The 25,050-nt window shown below is 40.1% G+C and overlaps 2 protein-coding genes across 5 annotated transcripts in view; one reads left to right on the forward strand and one right to left on the reverse strand.

The window, feature by feature from the left end:
• The first annotated feature begins 20 nt into the window (after positions 1-20).
• Positions 21-16,755, forward strand: LOC133401194 (myelin basic protein-like). Of its 4 annotated transcripts, XM_061673879.1 has the most exons (7): positions 21-140; positions 8,195-8,299; positions 8,439-8,465; positions 9,343-9,372; positions 11,279-11,362; positions 11,464-11,482; positions 15,557-16,755. In XM_061673879.1, the coding sequence occupies exons 1-6, from the start codon at positions 21-23 to the stop codon at positions 11,464-11,466; spliced, it is 369 nt and encodes a 122-aa protein (XP_061529863.1). In that variant the 3' UTR covers positions 11,467-11,482; positions 15,557-16,755. The 4 variants fall into 4 exon arrangements, with proteins under 4 accessions (XP_061529863.1, XP_061529861.1, XP_061529864.1 ...); XM_061673877.1 differs by lacking the exon at positions 11,464-11,482; XM_061673880.1 differs by lacking the exons at positions 9,343-9,372; positions 11,464-11,482.
• A 2,924-nt stretch (positions 16,756-19,679) lies between these two features.
• Positions 19,680-25,050, reverse strand: part of LOC133401195 (zinc finger protein 236-like) — a 44,170-nt gene continuing 38,799 nt past the window's right edge. Inside the window, exons 27-32 of the mRNA XM_061673882.1 lie at positions 24,716-24,873; positions 24,109-24,240; positions 23,663-23,857; positions 23,209-23,338; positions 21,891-22,064; positions 19,680-20,624 (exon numbers count right to left, since the gene is read on the reverse strand). Coding sequence (XP_061529866.1) covers positions 20,503-20,624; positions 21,891-22,064; positions 23,209-23,338; positions 23,663-23,857; positions 24,109-24,240; positions 24,716-24,873 — 911 coding nt within the window. The 3' untranslated portion in view covers positions 19,680-20,502. The remainder of the gene's footprint in view (positions 20,625-21,890; positions 22,065-23,208; positions 23,339-23,662; positions 23,858-24,108; positions 24,241-24,715; positions 24,874-25,050) is intronic.

Here is a 25,050-nt window from a genome sequence, read left to right on the forward strand (position 1 = left end):
AAATTACAACTCTCACAAGCATGGCATCGGCAAGCAGCTCCGCACAGGCCGCCTTCGGTCTGGGCCGCAGGAAGAAGAACCCCGGCGTTCTGGATCAGATTGGAAAATTCTTTGGAGGGGACAAGAAGAAGAAGAGCAAGGTGAGGGGGCAGGGAGTATCTCAGTTCATTCAAACAATTCTCTTGCAAAACCACTTTTCACTTCTAGCGCTTTAACAAATCTTGAAATAAATTGGTACAAAGAAAATCTTCCGATAGACTTGGGTATTTCCGTTCAGTTTCACAGTCAGTTGTTGTCTTTGGGTTGTGAATTTTCATGAAAATAACTTTTGGCTGGGGTTGTAAATGCTTTTACTGTATTATTAATACAAAGGTTATGATTTTGAATCATTTACAGATATTTTCTGTGTTCAAGTGTTTTTGTTTGAATGGTACTAAAATCTGTGGTATTATTCTGTTTGGTTAAATTTAGTTAATGTTGTACAGGTGATATAATTGCAATGCCTCTGTTTATTGAAACATTTTATGAACTGGATAATAGCCAACGTATTACAGGTGTGGGATGTCCCAAAATGGTTGTGAAAGATTTCACTTTTTGCCAATATTATTATAAATCTGCATTATTGTGTATTTAATCTTTGATCCTTGGTGACCTTTCAAGTTGAAGCGGGAAATAATAGTCATCCATAATTGAAGAGCATATTGTTGCAGTCCAACAAAAGCAACGCATCAAATTTAGTCGGCTGATATTATGTTCATATTCAGGATATAAAAAAAAAAAAAAAATTGGTGAAGCATGCTTTTTATTGGACAGCAATGATGTACTGTAGCTTCTACTTTAAAACAGTTAGGTTCAAAACTATTTGGACAATGAGAGCGTTTGTATAGTTTTGTCTTTTTGTACTGCCACAATGGAACTAAAACAGTCAATATATGATTGAATTGTAGACTTTCAGATTTCAGATTCAAGATGTTTCACAAAACTATGGCATTTACCGTTTATGAATTACAGCCATTTATGCCGATTACCTCAATTTTTGAAAGCGGAATTTGGTGATGTGATTAATGTATCGGCAGCACTCTGCCCAACTGGTTATGACGTCTGCCCCACACTTCTGATTTTGATTTCTGGTTTTGAATCTCAGCTCAGAGTTCGTATGTTCTCCTCATGGATACAGTATGAGGCTTTTCTGCAGGTACTCTGCATTACTCCTACATTCCAAAAGTTAGGTTAATTGAAGACTGTAAATATTAGATGTACAGTGAAAGAATCCAATGAAAAAACCCCAACCACTTCACTCCCGTGGTTGGCTTGCACACTCGGTTCATTGCGTGCTGATCTTAACCACTAAACGTAGTAGGTCCAGACCATCGTAAACAAAAGACCCGCTCTAAAGGTATAATCATAAAACTCATTGTCCAAATACGTCTGTACCTGACTCGACTGTATTGTTATGCAGCATTTCAGTTTGCATGGATTTCTGCAGTCTTGTGTTGTCAGGATCCCAACATTTTGCCATCAGTTATTAATTCTAATGATACACTTTATTGGGTAAAAAGAAAATGTATGTTTAGTTTAGTGGCTATCTTTGTTGCTGCAGTAGTTAGCGGCATCGACTAGGTTCTAGTTCCAAACACAACGGACCAATGTCTCCTTAGCTATGAAGTGTCCATAAGTGATAGTTTTACTTTTTCTGCAGACTGTGCACACCGCCATTCCTTCTGGAGGCAGTGGTTGGTCACATCACAGTTTAGTGATCTGATAACACAGATGATGTGATACACTGAAACTAAATCCAAAGCAAGCCTCTTGTAGTTTTATGGAAAAGAGGAGGCAGACGTTGGCCTTGTGTGATATGGGACTGTTTGCCACTTCTTTTTATTCAGACACGATGACTTTGGAAAGATAATAGCTTGATCTTCCTTCCGCCTACTGAAATGTCCACTATGGCTAAGCGTTCTGGAAGACTGTCAGGAGAGCAATTATTAGACATGTAAGGAATATTTTTTTCATTTCTGTTCATCAGACATTCCTTTGCTTTGGTAAAATGAAACACTTGTCAGGAAACACGTTAACGAAACAAAGTGTGAAGTTTCATGCTAGGCAGCGTAATAGTTTTGCAGCAGTATTTGCTTAATTTTCTCATTATGAAAGTCATACACTGTAAATTGAAGACTGTTTTACAGTAACAAATAAAATAAAAATTATATTTAAATTCAATATATTGGCAAAATTATTCGCTCATCTGCCTTGACTCACATATGATTTAACTGATATCCCATTCTAAATCCATATGGTTTAATATAACGTTGGTCTACCCTTTGCAGCTGTAACAGGTTCAACTCTTGTGGGAAGGCTTTCAACAAGGCTTAGGAGTGAGTTTATGGGAATGTTTGCCCATTCTTCCAGGACCATATTTTTGAGGTTGAGCGCAGGCCTCTGTCCAGGCCTGTCAAGTTCCTCCATGCCACATTCTCTCATCCATGTCTTTATGGACCTCGCTTTGTGCACCGGTGCACAGACATCTCGGCACAGGAAGGGGTAATCCCAAACTGTTTGACTGTCCAAAATCTCTTGGTATGCTGGAACATTCTGATTTCCTTTCACTGGAGCTCAGGGAGTAATATTTTGGACGTCTCCAACTTTGCCCCTTTTCTGTTCCTACATGACTGCGCATCAGTGCACAAATCAAGGCTCATAAAGACTTGGATGAGAGAGTTTGTGGATTAACTTGACTGGCCTGCACAATCTTGACCTCAACGCTATAGAACAATTTTGGATGAATTAGAGCAGAGACTGAAAGCCAGGCCTTCTCGTCCAACATCAGTGTGTCACAAATGCGCTTCTTGAAAAATCATCATAAATTCCCATAAATACACTCTTAAACCCTGTGGAAAACCTTCCCAGAAGAGTTTAAACTCTTATAACTGCAGAAGGTGGACCGATGTCATATTAAACCCTATGGGTTGATAATGGAATGTCACTTAAATTCATATCTGAGTCAAGGCAGGTGAGCAAATACTTCTGCCAATATAGTGTAGATGTACTCACCAAGGGTTTGCCTTCATATAATTAGTGTTCACATTTCAAGTAACTCAGATGCAGTTGGCCCACCACTGTTGCCTCAAGCCAAAAGGAACCAGCACTTTATGCTGTAGACACTTCATTCACATCAAGGATTCAGCATGAAGAAAGACTTTTGTTGAGTTTTTTTGATATAATTACTGCTCAAAGATGTTTAATCAGTCTTACATCCTGTCTGCTATTTGACTGGCGAGGTGTTTTCCAACCATCTTTATTTCAAAGATGTTACAACTTCCAATTGTTTTATAGCGCCAATAAAGTGCATTACAAGATGGTGAAAAAAACGAAGCTCTTGTTAGCTGCAGGAAATGTGCATTTAAATGCTAAAACGTTCTTCTTTAAAATTAAGGGTGGATGTACATTGGGATAGCCTTTCTTCTGCTTGAATATCACATTATGTTTTAACTAGAAGGAAGACTTTGTCATATTGAGCAGTGGTTATATTAATCAGGCTCTCACAAAGGAGCTCATTTTCACACCAAAATAAGACTATATTCTAACCCTCGTGTCTTGGCTGGAGGAGGGAGCAAGGGCACACTCTCCCTCCCTCACATCAGTCGCTCGCCTCAGGTTCACATCCTTGACCTCTGAGTGTCAACTTTACAGTGGATACTTGTGCTGTATTTGTTTGTTGTGAACCCTTTGATGTGACCAGTGAACTGTTCCTAATCTGCTCCTGTTTTCAGCTTTTGGATTTTTGCTTGATTAAAAATCTTTAACAACACCTTTAGCGCTTATTGTTTTGCTTTGCTTGCCCATTTGTTTTTAATGTCGTGCTTGCTCTGTTTATTTCAGAACATCCCAACTTTTTCCATATGTTCTAACAACTGACAAACAAACAAAAAACAAAACAAAAAAACTGTGTTGCCATATTTTTTAGGTAACTTGCATTTGCTGCACGATTTTTTTTCCCCATGTCAGAACAAGAACTATTGCTTTCGCAATTATCTAGCCCAAGATGACGAAGAGATGGCTATTCTTCCAATTAGCTAGGCATTTAATTTTAATTTCACTTTGAAAACGTATTATTCCAACGCTGTCTATAGATTCTCCTTATGTATGTTATGATCTATATGAATATAAGCATAACAAAATTAGCTAATTTATCATACCACATGGTTGAAGGTTGCGTCTGTTATTTCAGTTTTCAGATATTCATTCATTCATTTCTTTCATTCTCCGTACCGATATGAAAAAAAAACTTTGTATTCCAACACTGTTTGACTGAGTTTGACTGATTAAAGAAATTGCCAAGTATAAAAACATGAGGCTTCAAATTAATAAAACATCATACAGTGTATAATGTGCATGTTGATCATTGCTGACCATTGCAAACAGCCTCTCAAAAATATCCACATCTCTATTTTATTCTTGCCCGTTGCCTTTCCTCTTTGTGGCTATCCACTTCTTCCATGACAATCGTGCCATCATTTAGGGAGGTTCAATTAAAAATAAATTAGTACAGTATATTGTATGTGGTGCCTCAAAACCTGATATCGGGTCGCTGTTTTTCCCCTTTGCAGCACCTCGGTTGATGTCTAGTGTTTAAGCACTTAATTTACAAAAAAGAGTTGCCGACTGTAATTTGTCTTGCGATGGACAACTTCAGTTGCTTTCGCCGGCGTCGCTCAGTGTGCAATGGGCATGAGTAACTCGCAATTACGCAGGTTAACCACTGACACGACATTGGTGCAAGTTTTTATATAGTGGTGGAGGGGCCACTCGTGCCCAATGCCCAGTTACACTGCGCCGCGTTCTAGCCGAGGCAAAAAAAAATAATCAGGAAAACTGGTGGCAAACAGTCCAACGCTATACCTCCACAAATGAGTACAACCTAGTTCTCATTCTTTGCAGACCTTTTTAGTCCTTTGTTTAACCGTCTACCTGAATCTGGTCGGCACGTGCAGTAAGAAGATGGAATAGTCCAGTGCAATAAAGGGCAGTGGGAGCATTCAAAAACGATCATGATAGATATAGCATTCGGATGTGCGTTTCAGATTTTAAATTAAGATTGAAACAATAATAATTGCTTTAAATCACAGATAAGATCAAAGATAAGATCAGTTTTTATGAGACTTTTGGGGACCCCTGGAAATCTCAGAGCGCTGTCTGTTCTCTGCATTTTCCATGGTATATCTGCCATGTGTGGATATTACCCACATTTAAATCAATGGGGGGTATGTAATGTTCAATATTTGTATTATTTTTTTTTGTTTACTTCCGTTGTCACTGCCTGGTGTTGATTTATTATTATTTTTTTAAATATATAATAATGATCATAATCTGACTGAAGCATTAAATCCGAATCGAGCAAGTGCAAGAATGATTTGGGGTCTCTTTCAAATGTGTCATCCTTCAAATGCTGTGCTTTACAGTGAAAGAATAAAATAGATAGGAAAGCTAATGTGTCACTCACGAATGAGTTCTGTGAATTGTTATCCATAACCTTTCAGTACTGAATTTGGTGTCATGCATTATGAAGTGATATGTGCGACCTTGTGGTGGCCTCTAACCTCTAACTTGTGATCGTTGGACTCTTCTATGCTACAATACACAATTTGATCATTAACCTGAATGCTATATAGATTATAAAACTTCTAAGAATACACTGTATTTGGGATGCCACTCGCTCAAAAAAAATTCAACTAGTAATTACTTTGTTCCAAAAAGATATAAAGTAGTTTGATAATCAAATCGCTTTAAATGTTGAAATTAATATACAAAATAATACAATTTAATAAAACAAGATCAATTCATTTTGCCATGTTGCTGGCAATGTGGTATCACTGCTATCGCTCAAAGATGGTTTGGCGTATTTGGTTCAATTAACATTAGAACATAATCAACAGCAATTGTACTGATTGGTAAAATAATAATAATTACGAGAAAAAAATAAGATGAGGCTTTGTAATTAATACAATTTTAACTGAATAATAATATGTGATATGTGAATTTAAATAAATTGTGTTTGATGGCGAGACATATAAAGGAAATACAACAGAAAGTTGTTTCTGTTCCACCTACTATAAGTCCTTTATGGGTTGGTTGCACACGATTGCAGACTACAACAACAAATCAAGTAGAAGAAAGCATTTCTGCTGTTTGGGGAATAGGAATGCTAGTTGTAGAAATAACACTAACAACAAAGCAATGTGATTATGTGTGCTTTCATCTCTGCGGAAACCGTAAAGAGGTACAGCTGCATATAGACGCGCGACCTTTGACACACCTTCATAACATGAGTTGACCCACTTTGCACAGGCGTAGTGAGGGGAAAGGATAAAGCTTGTGAAAGCCGTTCGTAACCATGGTTCGCCTGTATAAGCTCATTGTCAGGACAGAGAAAATGTCTTCTCCTCTTTCAGCCAATTACTGAGACAAACCAGGCTAGCATTAAGGCATGGGTGTCAATCTCACTATCACCACGGGACACATCATAGTTATGTTGGTTTCCCTCAGAGGGTCGTCATGACAGTAAAAATTGTAAACATTGGTTATAAAAAAAAAAAATTTGTGACATAAAAATACCTCTATGATGAATAATTTCAAAACTATTTTCACCATTAATGTGAGCTATAAACTGTACGACCACATTGAAAAAAAAAAAAAAATCAAATCCGTTTCGAAAAAGGCAATTAAGTAGACACAATTGATTTGCTTTACTGGGCCACAAACAAATGTTGTGGCAGGCCAGATCTGCGCCCCAGGCTTTGAGTTTGGCACATGCAACACAAGGGGATCATGTAGACTTGTAGTGCTTCGGTGAAAAGCAAAGTCCTACTTGCACAAACCAGATCGGGGAGGTAAAGTCACTCTTAATACAGAGACATTTGATAAATTGGGTCTTTGCTAACTTTGCTAGGGGAAACATTGCATCTGTGTTTTTTGCACTCAGGTTGCTGTCTTACTATGGTATGTATTGATTTAGCATTTTTAGAACCCATCCATCCATCCATTTTCTTCCGCTTATCCGAGGTTGGATAGATCCTTCTGACCTTCTCTGTACTTTTCCATCAACATCCTCAAGGCAAATAATGCATCTGCGGTACTATTTCTAGGCATGAAACCATACTGTTGCTCGCAAATACTCACTTCTGTCCTGAGTCTAGCCTCTACTACTCTTTCCCATAACTTAATCGTCTGGCTTCTCAACTTTATTCCTCTATAGTTCCCACAGCTTTGCTATCCTTACTGCCTTTCCACCTGGTCTCCTGGACACACAATATTGTTCACCTTTCTCCTAATCATCATGTCAACCAACTCCCGAGATTTTCCTGTCATAGTCCCAACATTCTAAGTCCCCACATTCAGTTCTCGGCTCTGTGCTTTCCTCTTCTCTTTCTGCCGAAGAACCCGCTTTCCACATCTTCTTCGTCTTCGACCCACAGTAGCTGAATTTCCACCGGCGCCGGTGGCAGACATTGTTAACCCGGTCCACACCCGATCCAGGATGGAATTCTTTGGATGAACGCTTATATTTGTTTGGCAAAGCCGGATGCCCTTCCTGACGCAACCCTTTGCATTTATCCGGTTCATAATAGTTCATATTTTGTGAGAACGTGAACTGAACTTAGTTAATTTCTGCCTGCTGAACGTAATTGAGAATTCTGGCGTCTGTGAACGGTTTTTGAAGGAAAAGTTCATTTTCATTCAAGAGTGCCAAGTTTTGTTAGGTCCTTCCAGGAGAAACTCGTCCGAACACACTATATAATATAATACATTCATATAATCTGCCTTAATATATCGGCGGATAAATGCTGTATTTTGCAACCGATTCAGTGCGGCGAGGGCCGCGATTCATGGCAGGCAGCTGCATAAGAAGGCAAGGTGCGTTCAGGGACACTGCGTAAATGGGAAGATATTTGTTCTTCGGTGATTCTTTTGTAATACGGTCCATAATTGTAAAAATGGATTACTAGGAAATTTATGATTTGTGTTTGAGACCTTTATTTACAATCATTTATTTTGTTTTGTAATATAAGAATAGATTAAATATTTTGTTAATATTGTCAGCCAGAGCCGTGAGGAATGCAAAGTTTTCAATATCCTTTCACCATCGTTCCACATGGGTTTATCATAGATTGTTCACCATTTTTGTGTCTCTTCTCAGGGGTCTTTCCGTGGGGCCCTCTCTCCCGCCCCCCAGAAAGCGTCTGCCACGTCCCCTCGTAAGCGGGGGCCAGAGAATGCGGTTGTACACTTCTTCCGTACCATCGTGAGTGAAGTACAGCGCTGATGGCCTCACAAGAACTAAATTTGGGGAGCTGTTTGTCTCGTTGCAACTCTGCTACTGTGTATGTCCTCTCATTAACTCTGTCCAAACTCTTCACTGTCTTCCATTAAATCCCTCTCAGGTGTCTCCCGCCCCCCCAAAGTCAAGGGTGAGTCTTCATAATATGACATATGGCACACAGTGATGAATGCATTTACACTAAATGAATAAAATTGGGAGGACCATTCGCAGGATATTGTCACGTTTGAATCTCAATTTTGAAAGTAGAAAATGTGGACATTATTTAAGAAATAACACTACGACCTTTTAAAGGCAGTAATTAAATCTTAAATATTATATATATATATACGTATATATATATATATATACACACACACATGTATAAAAGGTATGACTGCATAGCTGTTTTGGTAAATAGTGGTCTATTTCCCATGGAAAAAAAAAATACAAACGATTGACAAATGCACAATTTTGCTTTTTATTGGAAAACTACAGGCATCTTTGATTTATTATTGTATACATTTGTAGGGCACATTTTTAAGTTCATCTGCACAGTAATGTGATGCAAAAGAAAACAAGAGCTAGATCAAATATTAAGCTATTAAAAAGATGATCAAATGAACAGCAATGATGATGATTATAACTTTTACCCTGCAAGAGAAGTCCAGTATTCTTGAACAAAATAATTGAGTAATTCATTTAAAAAAATATATTTGTACTGCTTTTTTTTTTTTTAAAACAAATATGTGTTTGTGTGTTAGCGATAACCAACTGGCTAGTTAGTTAGTTAGCTCGTTAGTTAGTTAGAGTACCAGTGAAAAAAAACTTTCCACTCTTTTCTCTGTTTTAAAGTTAGCCTTCGCTTTGCTCTCCTCTCCCTCTATCTCTTCTCCCGTTGTCTTTTCTTATCCACCCTTGCCAGCCCGCATGACCCTTTGACTTCTTCCCTCCCCTCAGACAGACTGGCATTTCTAACAGTTCCTTGTCCCTTTTACTTCCTGTCTCTTGTCTCTGGGTATGTCCAGTGGAGAGGACTAGCAGCCAAGATAGGTCTGGTAGGTGCTTTGACAACGCCAAAAAACACAGTGGTATCATGGCTCATTTAATCCGTGGCTCAGGCAAGGTCATCCTATCAAGCCTTCATGCCTGATGCAGTAAATCTGTTACCCTTTAGTCTACAGTACATCGACCACTTCAGCCATTCTGCCTCATTGACTTCCTGTCCATTATTTTCAAGAAATATCTTGAACATCTGCACCCACTTAACTAATGCATGTGTGCGCGCGAGTGTGTTTGTGTGTGCTAGACGTCAATCATTCGTAGCTGGGAAAGAGAATATTCATTGGGATGGATGTCGGACAGAAGGACTGCAACTAAATGTTAGTTACGCCTACGAGAAATTGCAATTCTCTCGTATTGCATGTTGATAATGAGAGAAGCTAATAGTGATCTGAAATGCTCATTGAACAAATTATCGGAGGGCCCTAATGCTGATAATCTATCACAGGGTATGACAGCAACACCCACATAAAATTCGCCCATTAGAGGCCGTGTGCGGTTTTGGCCTATTATCATACATCAGAGCGACAGGTCACGAAAAGAGGACTTTTCCCTTGCTCGTACAGTGTACACACTCGGATGTGGCGTGCCTGTCCATCAATCAGGTTAAATGTGCGTCGCTGGTGTAGACAGATTACCAGAGATACATTATTTGTTGACAATAAATCGTCATTTTTCGACCAATTAAGTGAAATTGGATGATCACTCATGCCACACACAGCACACTTGTTGGGAATCTAGAATCTTAGAGGTTGCATGCAAATGCCGAGAAAGGCTAGCACTCGGATAAATTGAAAACTAATATTAAAATAAATAAATAAATAAATAAATGTTTTGATGACTGTATAACCCTAAAAAATACATCACTGCGTCCCATTGCAGTCCCAAAGTTATGGAATTTTAACTTTGCACTTGATTCTCAGCATTCAAATTTTTAGTGTTAATGAGAATGTGATTTTGCAAATTTAATTGAAAATCTTCAATGGGAAGAAGACTTGTGTTGATGATGTGTGTTTAACATGTTTTGATTTGCAAACGTTCTATATTAAAATGTTGCCAAAATCAATTGTGCCTCCGTCATACGTGGTGTCAGGAAATGAACACAAAAGGCTGTCGTGAAAACAGAGAACAGACTCCTTGTGAGCTGATTAGTATCGTTTTTCTTTCTTTTTCTGTCATGCTTTCGGTGTCGGCTGGAGGTCAGCGTATCCATTATCCAAAGAAAATACACCAAACATTTGAACAGTCATTCCACAAAATCGAATCAAAATGCCACGCATTGTAGCTTTTTAAAAATTCCTGTCAGAAGTAGTGAAAAACTGTGAGTAAATATGAGCTGTAAGTTTTAGTTGTTGCTGTGGCAGCGCGGCGCACTGGCGCTTAGCATGTCTGCCTCACAGTTCGGAGGTCCGGGATTCAAATCACAAGTTTGCACGTCTTCCCTATGTTAGTGGGGCTTTTCTCCAGGTAGCGCGGCTTCCTCTCACATTTAAAAACCATGCATGGTAATTGAAAACTCTAAACTGTCCTCAGCAGTGAAAGTGAGTGAGAATGGTTGTATGTCTATACTGCATGTTCCCTGCAATTGGTGTAACTTACCTCTCGCCCAAAGCCAGCTAAGTCTATACCTCATGAGGACAAGCAGTATAGAGAATGTATGGATGTCTATGAATGTCTAACTGTTTAACACCTTGCGATGTTTATCAATTTCATCTTTTAAGTTTCTTCCTTCCATTCTTTAGTGGCAGAAACAAACTTGTCTGATTCCCCATCAATCTTGTTTTCTCACCTTCTGTATTGTTCTGAATTTGACAGTATATTCCTATCTGCCCCTGTGCTGAAATTCATTTGTACAAAAGCTAACAAAAGTTCTTCAACCGAATCCTTGTATCCTTGTCCCAGGGTGACCAGAAGTCTCAGTCTGCTAAAGCCAAGAGGTCCAGTGGAGGGGACGGCAAAGGCACCCTGACTAGGATCTTCAAAATGGTAAGGAAAAAAAGTTTCTAAATTAGTTTCAAGAAACATCTACTGCATATTCTCTTTCTCAGAGTCCAAAATTGTGTTTTTATCTTTTGTTTCTACCTCAGTGACGATAACAACAGAAGCGTGAGTAACTAACTTGCTTGTATTCAAGGTCGAAAAGCTCAGAAAACATCCTAATCTCAATAAATCCACCGCAGCTTTAAAACCCACAATTGATCAACATGGACAATATATCACATACTTTGAGCTTTTAATTTTTAATCCCACTGGAGATGCCAGATCCACTTCTCATGGCAGGATCCCCAACTATGGGCAGTAATTTAATATGATTATTTTGTATCATCAAATTCTTTTTGAAAAGCATTTTTCCTCCTTTGGTTCATGTGGTTAAACCCATCACAACAAGCACAAACGTGTTAAAACATTGTGTACAAAGCGTGATGTAACTATGTATCAGAGGTTTTTGCTTTATAAAGCCACTTTTCAGACTTCTCTTTGTGAATCACAGATCAACCACTACAACATATCAGGCATGGCAAAGCGGTCCCAGAAACATATTCCTATTTGATTGAATGGTCTAGCTACAGGCTAGTCATTGTACCCTTCATCAATCTAATGTGAGACCAATGAAAGAGCTGTGTAATCATTGATGTCTTCTCAAATATTGTTTTTGTTCTATTTTTAAACAGTTTTTACACTGTCAGACGGTATATTTGTTATTGAGGTTGTAGTTTGCACTGGTGTAATTCTTGCGTTATACAGAACTTTGCCATATTTTGGTAATGTTCAGCTACATGAGGGTCAAATTATAACCACAATTATAGACATCCTTAAACATTGATGAATCCATACAGTAACCTACTTCTCTGATCACGTCATTTAAATCAGAACATGATGTAATGTTTGCAAAGGAAGAATTATTGTAGCGTATTAATGTGCGGAGTTTGCGTGTTCTCCCCGTGCTTGCATTCGCTGAGTACTTTGGGTTCCTTCTGCATTCCAAAGTCATGCTTGTTTGGTACATTTGACACTCCAAATTGCTCAAAGGTGTGAATATGAATATAGTTGGTCCTTTTTCCTGCAACTTGGTGGTGCCCAGTCCAGGGTGTACCCCGCCTCTCGTTCAAAGCCAGCTGAGGTAGGCTGCAGCCCACCTGCGACCTTAATGAGTACAAGTGGTATAGAAAATAGATAGATGTTATGTATTTTTAATAAATGAATGAAATCAAGTGCATAAAAAGGAGTGTCTGGGAGACCCTAATGTCATACTGTGGTGGGGCTAAGTGTTAATTCAAGGGGAGAACATGCAAGCTCCACACAGGCGGGGCCGGGGATTGAACCCGGTCCTCAGAACTGTGAGGCAGACGCTCTAAACACCCCTTTGAAATGTTTATTTTTCCTTTCTATTTATATTCCAACGTCGAATAATGAGTTACAGCAGCCACCTCTTAAGCCTTGTTATTGTAAGGCATTCATAATCAAATCAAGCAATATGTATTAACCAATATTAGAACTAGTAGATGTACATTTTCCAAAATGAATAAAAATCCCTTATAAAAACAAGTCTTCATTTTGACTTGGTTTTACTTCTTCTTGAAACGTATCCCATGATCTCATTATCAAATTTGCTTCTGAAAAACAGACTATTAATTTTTACATCCATTAATCCATCTTCTATACCACACCATCCATCTCATGTTAAATGTATTTATTTATGTTACTGCAGTGGAAGAAGAAGAAGCTGCTGTAACTTCAAACCCATCTGATTACTAGCATGCTTATTTCTCACAAGAAGAAGTTCAATGTTGTGGAAGAGAGATAAAATGTGTTTTTGTTGGTTGATACATGAAATGAAACATGTTTGATTCGAATAATAATAAGAGGTGCGAGCAGCTATGAGTGGGCCCTTGCATCCTTGGCAACGTTGGGGTACTGGCACATTAGGCATCCATTGAAAATGAATGGAAATGCCATTCATAAATTCGAGGCCCCCCAAAAGCGGTAGCAACAATGCAACAAGAAAAATTGCATTTTAGAGTACTTTATTGTACTTACACACAGCAATAAACTAACAAAACATAGAGGCCTTCACAGAACATGAGTATTTACACAGAGTAGATCACACACGAATGACCCAATGCACTAATTTGGTGACTTGTGAAGGCGATTGATTACGTTGAATAGTAAGGGGTGTCAGAGTAGAGGGGGCTGAATACAAAGGCACACCACACTTTCCAGGTTTATATTAGCTTAATATTTTCAAATCCGTATATCATTTCCACTCCACAATTATGTGCTACTTTGTGTTAGTCTATCACATCCATCCATCCATCCATTGTCTTCTGCTTATTCGAGGTCGGGTCGCGGGGGCAGCAGCCTCAGCAGGGAAGCCCAGACCTCCCTCTCCCCAGCCACCTCCTCTAGCTCTTCCGAGGGGATCCCGAGGCGTTCCCAGGCAAGCCGAGAGACTTAGTCTCTCCGGCGTATCCTGGGTCGTCCCCGGGGTCTCCTCCCGGTGGGACGTGCCCTGAACAACTCACCGGGGAGGCGTCCAGGAGGCATCCTAAACAAATGCCCGAGCCACCTCATCTGGCTCCTCTCAATGCGGAGGAGCAGCGGCTCTACTCTGACCTCTTCCCGGATGACCGAGCTTCTCACCCTATCTCTAAGGGAGAGCCCGGACACCCTGCGGAGGAAACTCATTTCAGCCGCTTGTATCCGGGATCTTGTTCTTTCGGTCACGACCCACAGCTCGTGACCATAGGTGAGGGTAGGAACGTAGATCCACCGGTAATTTGAGAGCTTCGCCTTTCGGCTTAGCTCCTTCTTTACCACAACGGACCGATACAAAGTCCGCATCACTGCAGACGCTGCACCGATCCGCCTGTCGATCTCCCGTTCCATTCTTCCCTCACTCGTGAACAAGACTCCAAGATTGTTGAACTTGGGGAAGGATCTCATCCCTGACATGGAGAGGGCATGCCACCCTTTTCCGACTAAGGACCATGGTCTCAGATTTAGAGGTGCTGATTCTCATCCCAGCCACTTCACACACATCTGCGAACCGCTCCAGTGAGAGTTGGAGATCATAAATATCCATAAAAGTTATGAACAGAATCGGTGACAAAGGGCAGCGTTGGCGGAGTCCAACCCTCACTGGAAATTAGTCCGACTGACTGCCGGCAATGCGTACCAAACTCTGACTCCGGTCGTACAGGGACAGAACAGCCCATATCAGGGGGTTCGGTACCCCATACTCCCGAAGCACCTCTACAGGACTCCCCGAGGGACACGGTCGAACGCCTTCTCCAAGTCCACAAAACACATGGAGACTTGTTGGGCGAACTCCCATGCACCCTCGAGGACCCTGCTGAGGGTGTAGAGCTGGTCCACTTTTCCACGGCCAGGACGAAAACCAAACTGCTCCTCCTGAATCTGAGATTCGACTTCACAACGGACCCTCCTCTCCAGCACCCCTGAATAGACCTTACCAGGGAGGCTGAGGAGTGTGATCCTCCTGTAGTTGGAACACGTCTTAAAAAGGGGGACCACCAGCCCAGTCTGCCAATCCAGAGGCACTGTCCCCGATGTCCACGCGATGTTGCAGAGGCGTGTCAACCAGGACTGCCCCACAACATCCAGAGCCTTGAGGAACTCCGGGCGAATTGATCACCCCGGGGGTGGATGAGATAAAATAAATACAATAAATTCAAGTTGGCGATTTGAAGGTCACAAAATGTGAACAAATTGAAGGTGTTGGAATACTTTTTCAAGGAACATTTGACGTACAGTATGTGCCAAGTTTGGCAGTCGATCGCATCAAATCTGTTGGAGGAGTTAAAATATGAACTCTATAAAAGGACAAAAATTGGCCAAAATTGGAAAGTAAATAAAAAATGCCAGACTTCCTTTTAGGTTTATATCATAGCTCCAGGAGACTTTTTTTGTAGGTATTTTCAGACGCTCAGGGCATTGTGAGCAGGTGCATTGTCATGGTGAAGCACCAAGCTTTTTCCTGCCACAACTGTCACCTCTTCTCCCACGCTGAATGAAGCAAACATCGCAAGATCTCTGTGCACGTGCTGTTCGAGCATATTGCCCATTTTTGGCATGGGAAAACTATTAGTTTGTGGATTGGGTTTTAACATATATTTTTAAATATACTTTTATCACTCATGTCTCTTCTCTGTTGCACAGGGAAGCCGCAGCTCTTCTCCAGCCAGACGCTGAAGTTCCAACATCCCCTTAGAAGAAGTCAAGGACAAGAATGAGTAACGCGGGCAAGGAGAGGAAGAAAATGAAACTTTGTGATCCTTTAAACTCACCTTTGAATCTGATAACACATAATATTGTATAAATCTCTTGATTCGTCTGTCCTGTTGTCTTACTCTTCACTGGCTGGCAGATCGCCACACAATCTGTTGCCTGCCTGCGTCTTTTCCTGAACGTGACCCTGAAGCTGCTCTCCTGCATCCCGAATGACCCCCTGACCCCTGCCATGGCCGTATATGTGCTTGAGTGTCTGTCCTCCCTAAAAAACCCAAATGTGGCTGAGCAGACCTGGACTGTGAGAGTACAGGCCCCGTTCAAGTTCTGAACTTGCCTGTTGTTGTTGTTCTAGGCTCAGGCTGCTTCTGTCTTTATTGTCTTGTCGCTATGTCTTTGTCATGTCCTTACACGCTCCCTGTGCCCATTAACAGGAATTTGTGTTGATTTTGTGGTACAATTAACCCCACTTACATTACTGTAGACTAGAGCCATTTTGGTTCTATTGTTTTTTTTTTTCCCCACTCCACCTCCCTGTGTCTGATTAAGTGTGATGTCATAAATGTTTGTCATTTGAATGATTTTGGTTATAGGTAGACATTCTCAACCATTTTAAATATGTTCTGCAATGAGCACTGAAGCAACACGTACTCGTCATTTCTAACAACGTAGCACTAACAGCACATTGCAATTTTCTCCGTGTGCATCGCTGGTCTTTAAACGTGCAGTTACTGACTCTAAAAATATGATCAGCCTCTCGTCTTCAGCCTCTCTTCTTGCCTCCTTAAACCAACTGCTGTTTCGTTTTTCTTGATTACTCAGACAAACAAACACAATTTCAAAAAAGGTGCTCTCTGACTAACTAAGTGGTAGTGAAACATTCTCTGGTGCTTCTGTCCAACTATGTCAGAAATAAAACAATTGGTCACAGAAATGCAGACCATCCTTATTCCAGATGAATTAAACTGCAGGTGTGTGCACGCATGTGTGTAAAATATGGCATCAATCTACAATGTGTGTGTCTGAATTCACTTCCAATGCATCCTTTAGATTGAATGTAAAGACCCTCCTGTTTAATAAATTGAATGGCCACTTACCTGAAAACAAAAATAAAAAAACCCGATCCCTTCCATAGTGTGTGATGCTTTATGTGAACATGAAGGCAAGCAAAATGATTTGTGTGTCTTTTCCGCCGGCCAGACACACATTTGATGACTTGTTTCTTACTACATAAAACAAACTTGACTCAGTTCGAGCATGTAATTCAGACCAACCGCTCTGATAGGCCACAATTCAGGTGTATTCTGATGTTATGGTGAAAAGAGCATAGAAATACACAGTGAAGATGGAGGGAGCACTGGGGGGAATTAAAAAAAACATTAACCATTTATATTCGACATTCATATTCCCTCTAAAAAAAGCAGCAGACCTCTTTTTTCACCTAATAAAACATTCAGCAACAACCCATCCACCACCTTGGTCATACTGTATTAGGACATCACTGCTTTGAGAAAACTTTATACATCAGTAGTAGATCCAACAGCAACCTGCACTTGTATTAGTCTGATGAATGTTTATCTGACTGCATTACATTATTCATATACTCTACATAAGCATATTGTTTTGCAACTAGCCTACAATGTGCTATTTGGTCAAAAATGTTTCACATTAAGATATTTTCAGTTCAGATTGTGGTTAAAAGCTAATACAATCAATATAATAATAATGGGGGGGGGGGGGGGGGGGGGGAACGGGTAACCATGGTGACAACAGATTCATACATCCATTCGCTTTCTAAATGGCCTGTCCTCATTAGGGTCGATTTCGAGCTTGAGCCCATCCCAGCTGACTTTGGGAGAAAGGCAGGGTAAACCCTGGATTGGTTGCAATATTCAAGCACTGAGAGAACACCACACTCCACAGCTGTGATTCAAAACAAGAACCTCAGAATTTAGAACTAAGGACTCTTCCACTGTGCTGTGTTGGCAAAAATAGCTCCGTTACCATCAGATTTAATAAGATATGTATTTATATTCAGATCACCATGCCTACAGAAAAAAAAAAAAAAAAAAAGATATGCCTTTACAATGCTGGCTGGGCAGTTACTGTATATTAAAATAGTTAAGACTACATAAAACAAGAGTGAGTAGAGTGACTGTCTGATGGAGACTACCCGATACCAACCTCAACTTTGAGTATTACATTACCTTTTGCTGTGAGGAAGCAGTGCTAACCTTGCTTCAATTGTGATTTCCAATATCAGTACATTGGAACTTCCAAAGTCAAACCCCAAAAAGGTTTCACAATTTGGAGGTGAGCCAATATTTGCCTCAAAAGTCAAACGAAATTTACGATGGCCCTGAACTGCAAAACACAACAGCAAATAACTAATCACAACAGTAAATCAAAAAACACGACAGCAAATAATTAATCACAACAACAAATAACTAAACAGAGCAGTAAATCAAAAAACATGATGGCAACTAACTCATCACAACAACAAGTAACTAAACAAAACCACAAATGAAAAAAACTAAACAAAATTAAGCTACCGGAAAAGATAGGTACTGGTGGGGGATAAGACTCATCGCTGATTGGACGAGAGGGACGACTTAACTAGACGGCGCCATCTGTCCAGCCTAACCACTTTTAAATGCATTGTCAGCATGCACACACTTATTTGAATGTCGTGATTAGACCCGAGCATATCTATCTAGTATCACCTCATATGTGTGTAACTGGAGCAAGCGAGGCTGTGCGGATGTAGAAGAAACCCAGCACTCGTCTCCCATATGGAATAAGAATTGGGCCAAAAGGATGCGATTTAAAATGTTTTGTGAAATTCTTTCTTGCCCAAGTCTGATCCCATACGTATGTCCCAAGTCAAAACATTATTTGAGAGCAGCAGCTATGTTTGAATCACTGGCAACGCTCATTTCAAAAACCGCACCAGATGCGGAATAACTTCCTGCTCAAAGCATCCAATCAAGTCCGCCCTGCAGCGTCATGCTGTAAGGATGGAACTGGGAGAAGAGTCAGGGAAAAATTAATGTGCAGAGACATCCTGGATGAAAACCTGCTCCAGAGTTCTTTTGATCTCAGACTGAGGTGGCGGTTCATCTTTCAGCAGGACGACTCCTAGATTCCGCCTAAATATGAAACAAGTGACTTCAAGACAACTCTGTGAATGTCCTGAAAGGCCCAGCCAAAGGCCAGACTTGAACCAGATTACACATCTCTGGAGGAATCTGAAAATGGCTGTGCAACAATACAGCTGACTGCGCTTCGGGAAGTAAAAAAATTAATAATTCTTTGTCATTACGGTGGTGTGTGTAGAATTTTGAGGGAAAATATGAATGTGTTTCATTTTGAAATGAGGCGTAACATAAAATCTAGAAGAGGTGAAGAGCTGTGAATACTTTCCTAATGCACTTTTTGTTTGTCCTTGGTTGTGTTTTTTGATGCCACACAAGGTACGTGTGTGTGTGGGGGGGGGGGGGGGGGGGGGGGGGGGGGGCGCGCGGACGGACGGGTTCTTAACCACAGAATCAGAAGCGGAACTTAGTCTGACATGAAGAAATTCCTAGCTGCTCAGTCCAATAAGAGCAAAATAATTGAAAACGACATTTTTTTTTTTTTTTTTTTACACCAAGCTGATATTAATGAAACGTAGCTGAAAGCAATTTCATGGCTACTGACTAACACTGAAGTGACCAGAGAAGCAACACAACAAATTGTCCCGTCCCCTCTTTCTTACTTGTCTGTCAGGTGTCATCAAATTGTAAGTTTGTAGTATTACTTAATTTTAGTTTTACTTGGTTGAGGTACTTGACAGTGTTCAACTTCTACATGTACTGTATGTATGAGTCACGTAAAACATTTCCTGTACACAGAGGTGAGTAGGAACACGCTACATTTACTCCACTACATTTACTCAAGTAGCATTTTGTACTATTCATCTGTTGAAAGTAAATAAATGCATAGGAAATTTAAAAGTAATGTAAAAACACGAAAGGGTTTCAGATAATATAAAAATTACTTTAATCATCTTTTCTTAAGGACAATAGAAAATAACTGATGTCTGCTTTACAGTAAGCTCAGTAGGCTCAAAATACAACCATTTTGCAGAAGATCAACTATAAACAAACCTAATTCACTATTTACAAAAGGAGCAGAAAAACAAACCAAAAAATATACACTATAAACATGTATTACTATAAATGTCCGTATAAGACCAAGTAATAAAATCAACAGTTGGGGAGAAAAAATGTGCTCTTGTTAAGCTGCTTTGGAAGCCACGCCAGCAGTACCGTTGGCTGCATTCGTCCCAGCGAGCAGACCGGTAATAAAGTCTCTCGTTCTCTGCGAGGCTTTTTTTAGGCTACACTTTCCTTTTTCGCATTCGAAAAACCAGTCTACTTTCCCAGCTCTCTTTAATGCCCATACTTACCTAAACAAACCTCTCAAGAGAATTTGAGAAATTCATAAATGAACCCTTCATAGGGGACCCATTGAAATACTAGGAAAGTCAACCTTTTAAGCCTACAACACTTAAAAACATGAACTATTACTTAATTCTAATATGGTATCGTGAAACTATATGGACATATCATCATCCACATTTTTTGGGATTGATTGATTCTACATTTTCTCTGACTGGTTGTGTCAAAATGAGATTGTTCAAAGCCTCACAGTGAGAAAAGCAGTGACAGAAAATAGCATCTATAGATAGAAGGGCAATATTTGCATTTTGAAGGCAAGATGATGTTTGGCAAACATTTGCAGTTGTTTTGTTTTCAAACTCAACAATGTGCAATATATAACCTGTTTTCTTTTTCTCTGATAAGCTGTTTTGGATTTGTGTGATCTGGGATGACTCATGGGAAAACATTATGCCAATCTCCAGATGACTCAGGGACCACTTCCAGGTCTAGCTCCGGGGTTACAGTAACTTGAGCGGTTGGTTCTTCTTGGTGCAGAGTCATATCCTGAATTTGACCTGTGAAGATGAAAAAAGGCAAAAATAAATAAAAGGTGTGACTCTAATACAGAAAAAAAAACACACCTGAGGCTTTAATATTTTTACTTTGAGTAATTGAGAACACGTGGAAAAGAATGCCATATGCAAAACAAACTGTGTTTTACAAAATGTATTCGACTGCTATAAAATGAGAGTACATCTTGCTCCTGCTATTTTTAAATAAATGAATGAATGAATGACATTACAAATGTTTCCCTCTGTGAAACAGAATGCTTGGCCAGATGGTTTGTGGGTTTTCATGCCATAAAATGGTAGACAAAACCAATCCAATTTTAGTTTGCTGTCACATTGGGGAGCGTTAAATCAGGGGTGTGTCTCTTCTCAGGTCCAAGCACGTATTGTAGATGCGAGGCTACAGGTGGTTTGTTGTTGATGTTGCGACCAGGAGGAGTCTGTTATGGTCCGTGAACCGTATTTTGTCAGAAAAACACAGAGACAGGTGACACTGGAAATGAACAAGAATAGATTTTTTTTTTTGTCTCTTTGTAGAAACGTAGCAGAAAACATTTGCATCCTGTTGCACTTGTGAAGTATTCCGATATTCATAAGCCAACAAGCCAGATCACAGAAGAATAATGGCGGGAAGTAATGAAGTACAAATGCTTGGTTACTGTACTTCAGTATATTTTTCAGATATTTGATATCTTACCCGAGTATTTTTCTGATGACATTTTATTTTTACTCCCTACATTTGACAACAATTAAAGGTATTTGCACTTTTTAGTCCTTGCTTTGTCAATATAGGCTTGTTACTTTTTTTTCAACCTCTGCAGAAGATGACCAGACATAAAAAAAGATGTAAATAGAGAGGGGTAAAGTCTACTGCAATTGAGATTTTGTTTGCTTGATTGTTATCTTGGGGACTTATTAACAACATTAACATATTAACACATTCGTAGAAGTATCTGTACAACAAAGTACAGTAAGACTCCAACCCACACTGTAGTGAATGAACTCAACTAGCTATATTACGGAATTTTCTGTTGCCAACCAATTCTGCGTTAAGTTTATCATGATAAAAGTAAGGGCAGCTCTAAACCAAGGCTGTGTGGAAGAAGTAAAATGCAACCGCTCCGTTCAAGGAGGACGTTTTGTATGCTGACTGTGTCAAGCCCACATCCACACCGTTCAATATCATGAAATGCTTTTAAGAGCTTTCTCTATTGTTGAAAATGGACCGTAAAGGTCTTGACAACATGTAGGTGACTGTGTCCACATGCTCACCGTAGCCGTGGGCTCGCTTCATGTGGTGTCTCATGTTGCTCTTCTGAGTGAATCGGATGCTGCATATCTCACACTTGAAGGGTTTCTTTCCTGTGTGTTTGACCATGTGCACTTGCAAAGAACTCTTCTGGTTGAAGGCTTTGTCGCATTGAAGACACTTGAAGGGACGCTCGCCTGTCGGGCAACAAGACAAAACACTGTCGAGTACCAGTTCGCTGATCGTTCCACATGTTCTGCTGAAAACGTCAGTGCTTCTACAAAAACCAAAGTCAACCCCCAATTTCCAAAACTGATGCTGCATATGGATAGTGGTTTGAGCATATATTCGACAAGGATATCCAGCTTAAGGTCCATGTACTAGTCCGCTGAATTGTCTTACTAGTGATGACAAAGAGGATATCTAATAAATGCTCAAATGGCTTTATGGATTGTACTATTTGTTATAAAATACTAGTTAACATCTAGTACTTCACTAGGAGACCTAATACATTTTCCATAAACGCATGTGGAGCTTCAGAAAAGCCTATTGAAAGATTTTACGAAACTGCGAATGACCTGAGAATACTGACATCCTTTCCCGAATCTGTTGAATGAGATTCAAAGCCTTCACCATGCTTGATTTTGCCAAAACTGCACACACTCACAAACTTACGTCAGAGATGTGCCAAAGCTGCCCTACATTGACAACAAAGAGATGGAAAAGAACCATATAATGCCATAAATAAATACCAATCATAAATAATAACACAAAATACTCCAGTGAGCCACTGATTCCAAAATAATTTTTCTAATTTTCATTATTTTTCTATGTCTCAAAAGTAAAGTCAAAATGGCTATCCATTGTCATACTAGAGCAGCTCCAACTGCCGGGGACCGGAGACAAATTCCTTTTGTGTTTTTGACATAGTTGGCAAATAAAGAGGATTCTGATTCTGATACTCATTTATGTTGAGCACACTGTGTGCAAATAGGACAGCAGCGAATTCCAAATGCTAATGTTGTTGGCACCGACTTGATGCCAACTTTCTAGAAAACGTCACAGGCTGTGGTAGGAATTTGACGACAAGAACAGCGGAGTGATGGCTGCACTACTGCGGCAATGTTGCACAATCTCTGTGGAAAAGAGGCCATAAGGGGTTTGGAGATTTAGTATGATGCGGTCCAAATATACTCTTGTGAGTCTATTCAAATGATAATGGTATGACTGAACTGTGTCTCTATGCTTTATATAGCTAATCATGTTAGCTACTTGATTCCACAGAGGGATGAGGCAGGACTCTGCTCAATGTATAAAAAAGAACACATCTCCTCATATCACCTGTGTGTGTGCGGTTGTGTCTCTCCAGCTGACTGCGCTTCGGGAAGGCCTTCCCGCACGAGGAGCAGCTGAAGACTCGAGGTTTGAGGGAGCTAAGCGATGGGCCTGGCTGGTGAACTCGTTCATGCTCCTATTACACAAACAATGTATCCACAGTAAATCACAGCATATGTAGTACATACTGTATATTAGGTCTGATTTATGTAATGCCCCACAATCAAATGAGATACAATACAAACTGTGTATATTCTATAATATCTGTGTGAAAACTTTTGACCTTCAGTTTTGTTTGACTATCAGAGAAGTATTATATTACTTTTAACATGTTTGTTAGTGTGGTAAAGATGGTAAAGATTTTGCCTATATTACATGTCAGGCACAAATAAGTGATAATACCAGATTATATTAATGGTGGGTGTCAAGTAAGAGCTAGTGCTCTGCAAAACGCGCTTACCTTAAGGTGCATTGCTCTCTTAAAAGCTTTGTTGCAGATACTACAGACGTGGCATCGGTCTTTACTATGAGCTTGTCTACAGTGATGCCGTAGTGAGTTGGCATTTGGGCAAACGAGATTACAGTAGAAACATTTGTGCCGATTATCAGCCTCCGTGGGGTGACCCTTCCTGCTCTTGTGGCTATCATTTCTTGGCTAGAACACAAACACAAAACATAAATGTCAAATGCTTTCTGTCCAATATTTTTGCATTATTAAAAAAATGCATAATCGTAGACAGCCACAATGTACAGTGCATGTAAGTTCTCATCCACTTAAACATTATAGTGGATGATATTAGTTCAATGAACTTGCTTTCCCCTTCAACATTGACAAAAAAGTTGGACGAATAAATTAATCCATCTTCCACATTTGTTTCGTCTCCCCTGGTTAACTAATGAACTTACGTTATATCCATTGTCAGATGTTCCCATCACAGACTGGGAATGATGGCTGACCAGTATGATCGGCTGGCCTCCAATTGCTGGTTGCCCTGGTTGTAGATTGGAGTCACTCAGCACTGCAGGGCATGTCTGACCCTAAGGATGAGATACAATAAGATACAATGACTTGGCTAATTAAACGGTCAAGAATTTGAAGCAAGCGGCAGGGTGGACGACTGGTTAGCACATCTGCCTCAGAGTTTTGAGGACCAGGGTTGAAATCCGGCCTCCCCTGGGTGGAGTTTGCACGCTCTCCCTCGTGTACTACGGTTTCCTCCCACATCCCAAAAACATGCATGGTAGGTTAACTGAAGACTCTAAATTGCCCGGCGGTGTGAATGTGAGTGTGAATGGCTGTTTGTGAATACAGTATGTGCCCTGCCAACCAGTTCAGGGTGTACCCCGCCTCTCGCCGAGCATCAGATTGGATAGGCTCCAGCATGCACGCGACCCTAGTAAGGATAAGCGTTACGGAAAATGGATGGATGGAAGAATTTGAAGCCTGGTAGACAAAAGATGGTTACAACAGCACAATAATAACCAACAACATTTTAATGTAAACATGGTTTACCTGTGTATTGAGATTGACAGTAACACCATCCAGCATACCCTGGGCGTCTGCTAGGGTTAGTGTAACGCTACCATCATTGGCCACATCTCCAGGTGACAATACTAGGCTTTGAGATGAAGTGGTGTGTGACAGTGAGGTGCTTGAAGGAAGACTGGTGACTGTAAAAGAGATTGTTGTGTATGTTAAGATTTTCATTCTCATGTTCCGGCCAAAGTGTACAGGTATAAAACGTTTTATGCTGACTGGTACTGTTTTTTATTTTATTTTTTATTATTATTACAATTTTGTAATGAAACAAACCTATCTGCTGAAACCATCATGTGAGAGATGCAGTC

Source organism: Phycodurus eques, chromosome 4 (assembly GCF_024500275.1).
Source record: "Phycodurus eques isolate BA_2022a chromosome 4, UOR_Pequ_1.1, whole genome shotgun sequence".
NCBI classification, from domain to species: domain Eukaryota; kingdom Metazoa; phylum Chordata; class Actinopteri; order Syngnathiformes; family Syngnathidae; genus Phycodurus; species Phycodurus eques.

Coding starts and splice junctions, on each gene's coding strand:
- LOC133401194 (XM_061673877.1), top strand. CDS start 21: ATGGCATCGGCAAGCAGCTCCGCACAGGCCGCCTTCGGTCTGGGCCGC. Junction 8,466..9,342: donor CCGCCCCCCCAAAGTCAAGG/GTGAGTCTTCAT, acceptor GGGTATGTCCAG/TGGAGAGGACTAGCAGCCAA. Junction 9,373..11,278: donor TAGCAGCCAAGATAGGTCTG/GTAGGTGCTTTG, acceptor TCCTTGTCCCAG/GGTGACCAGAAGTCTCAGTC.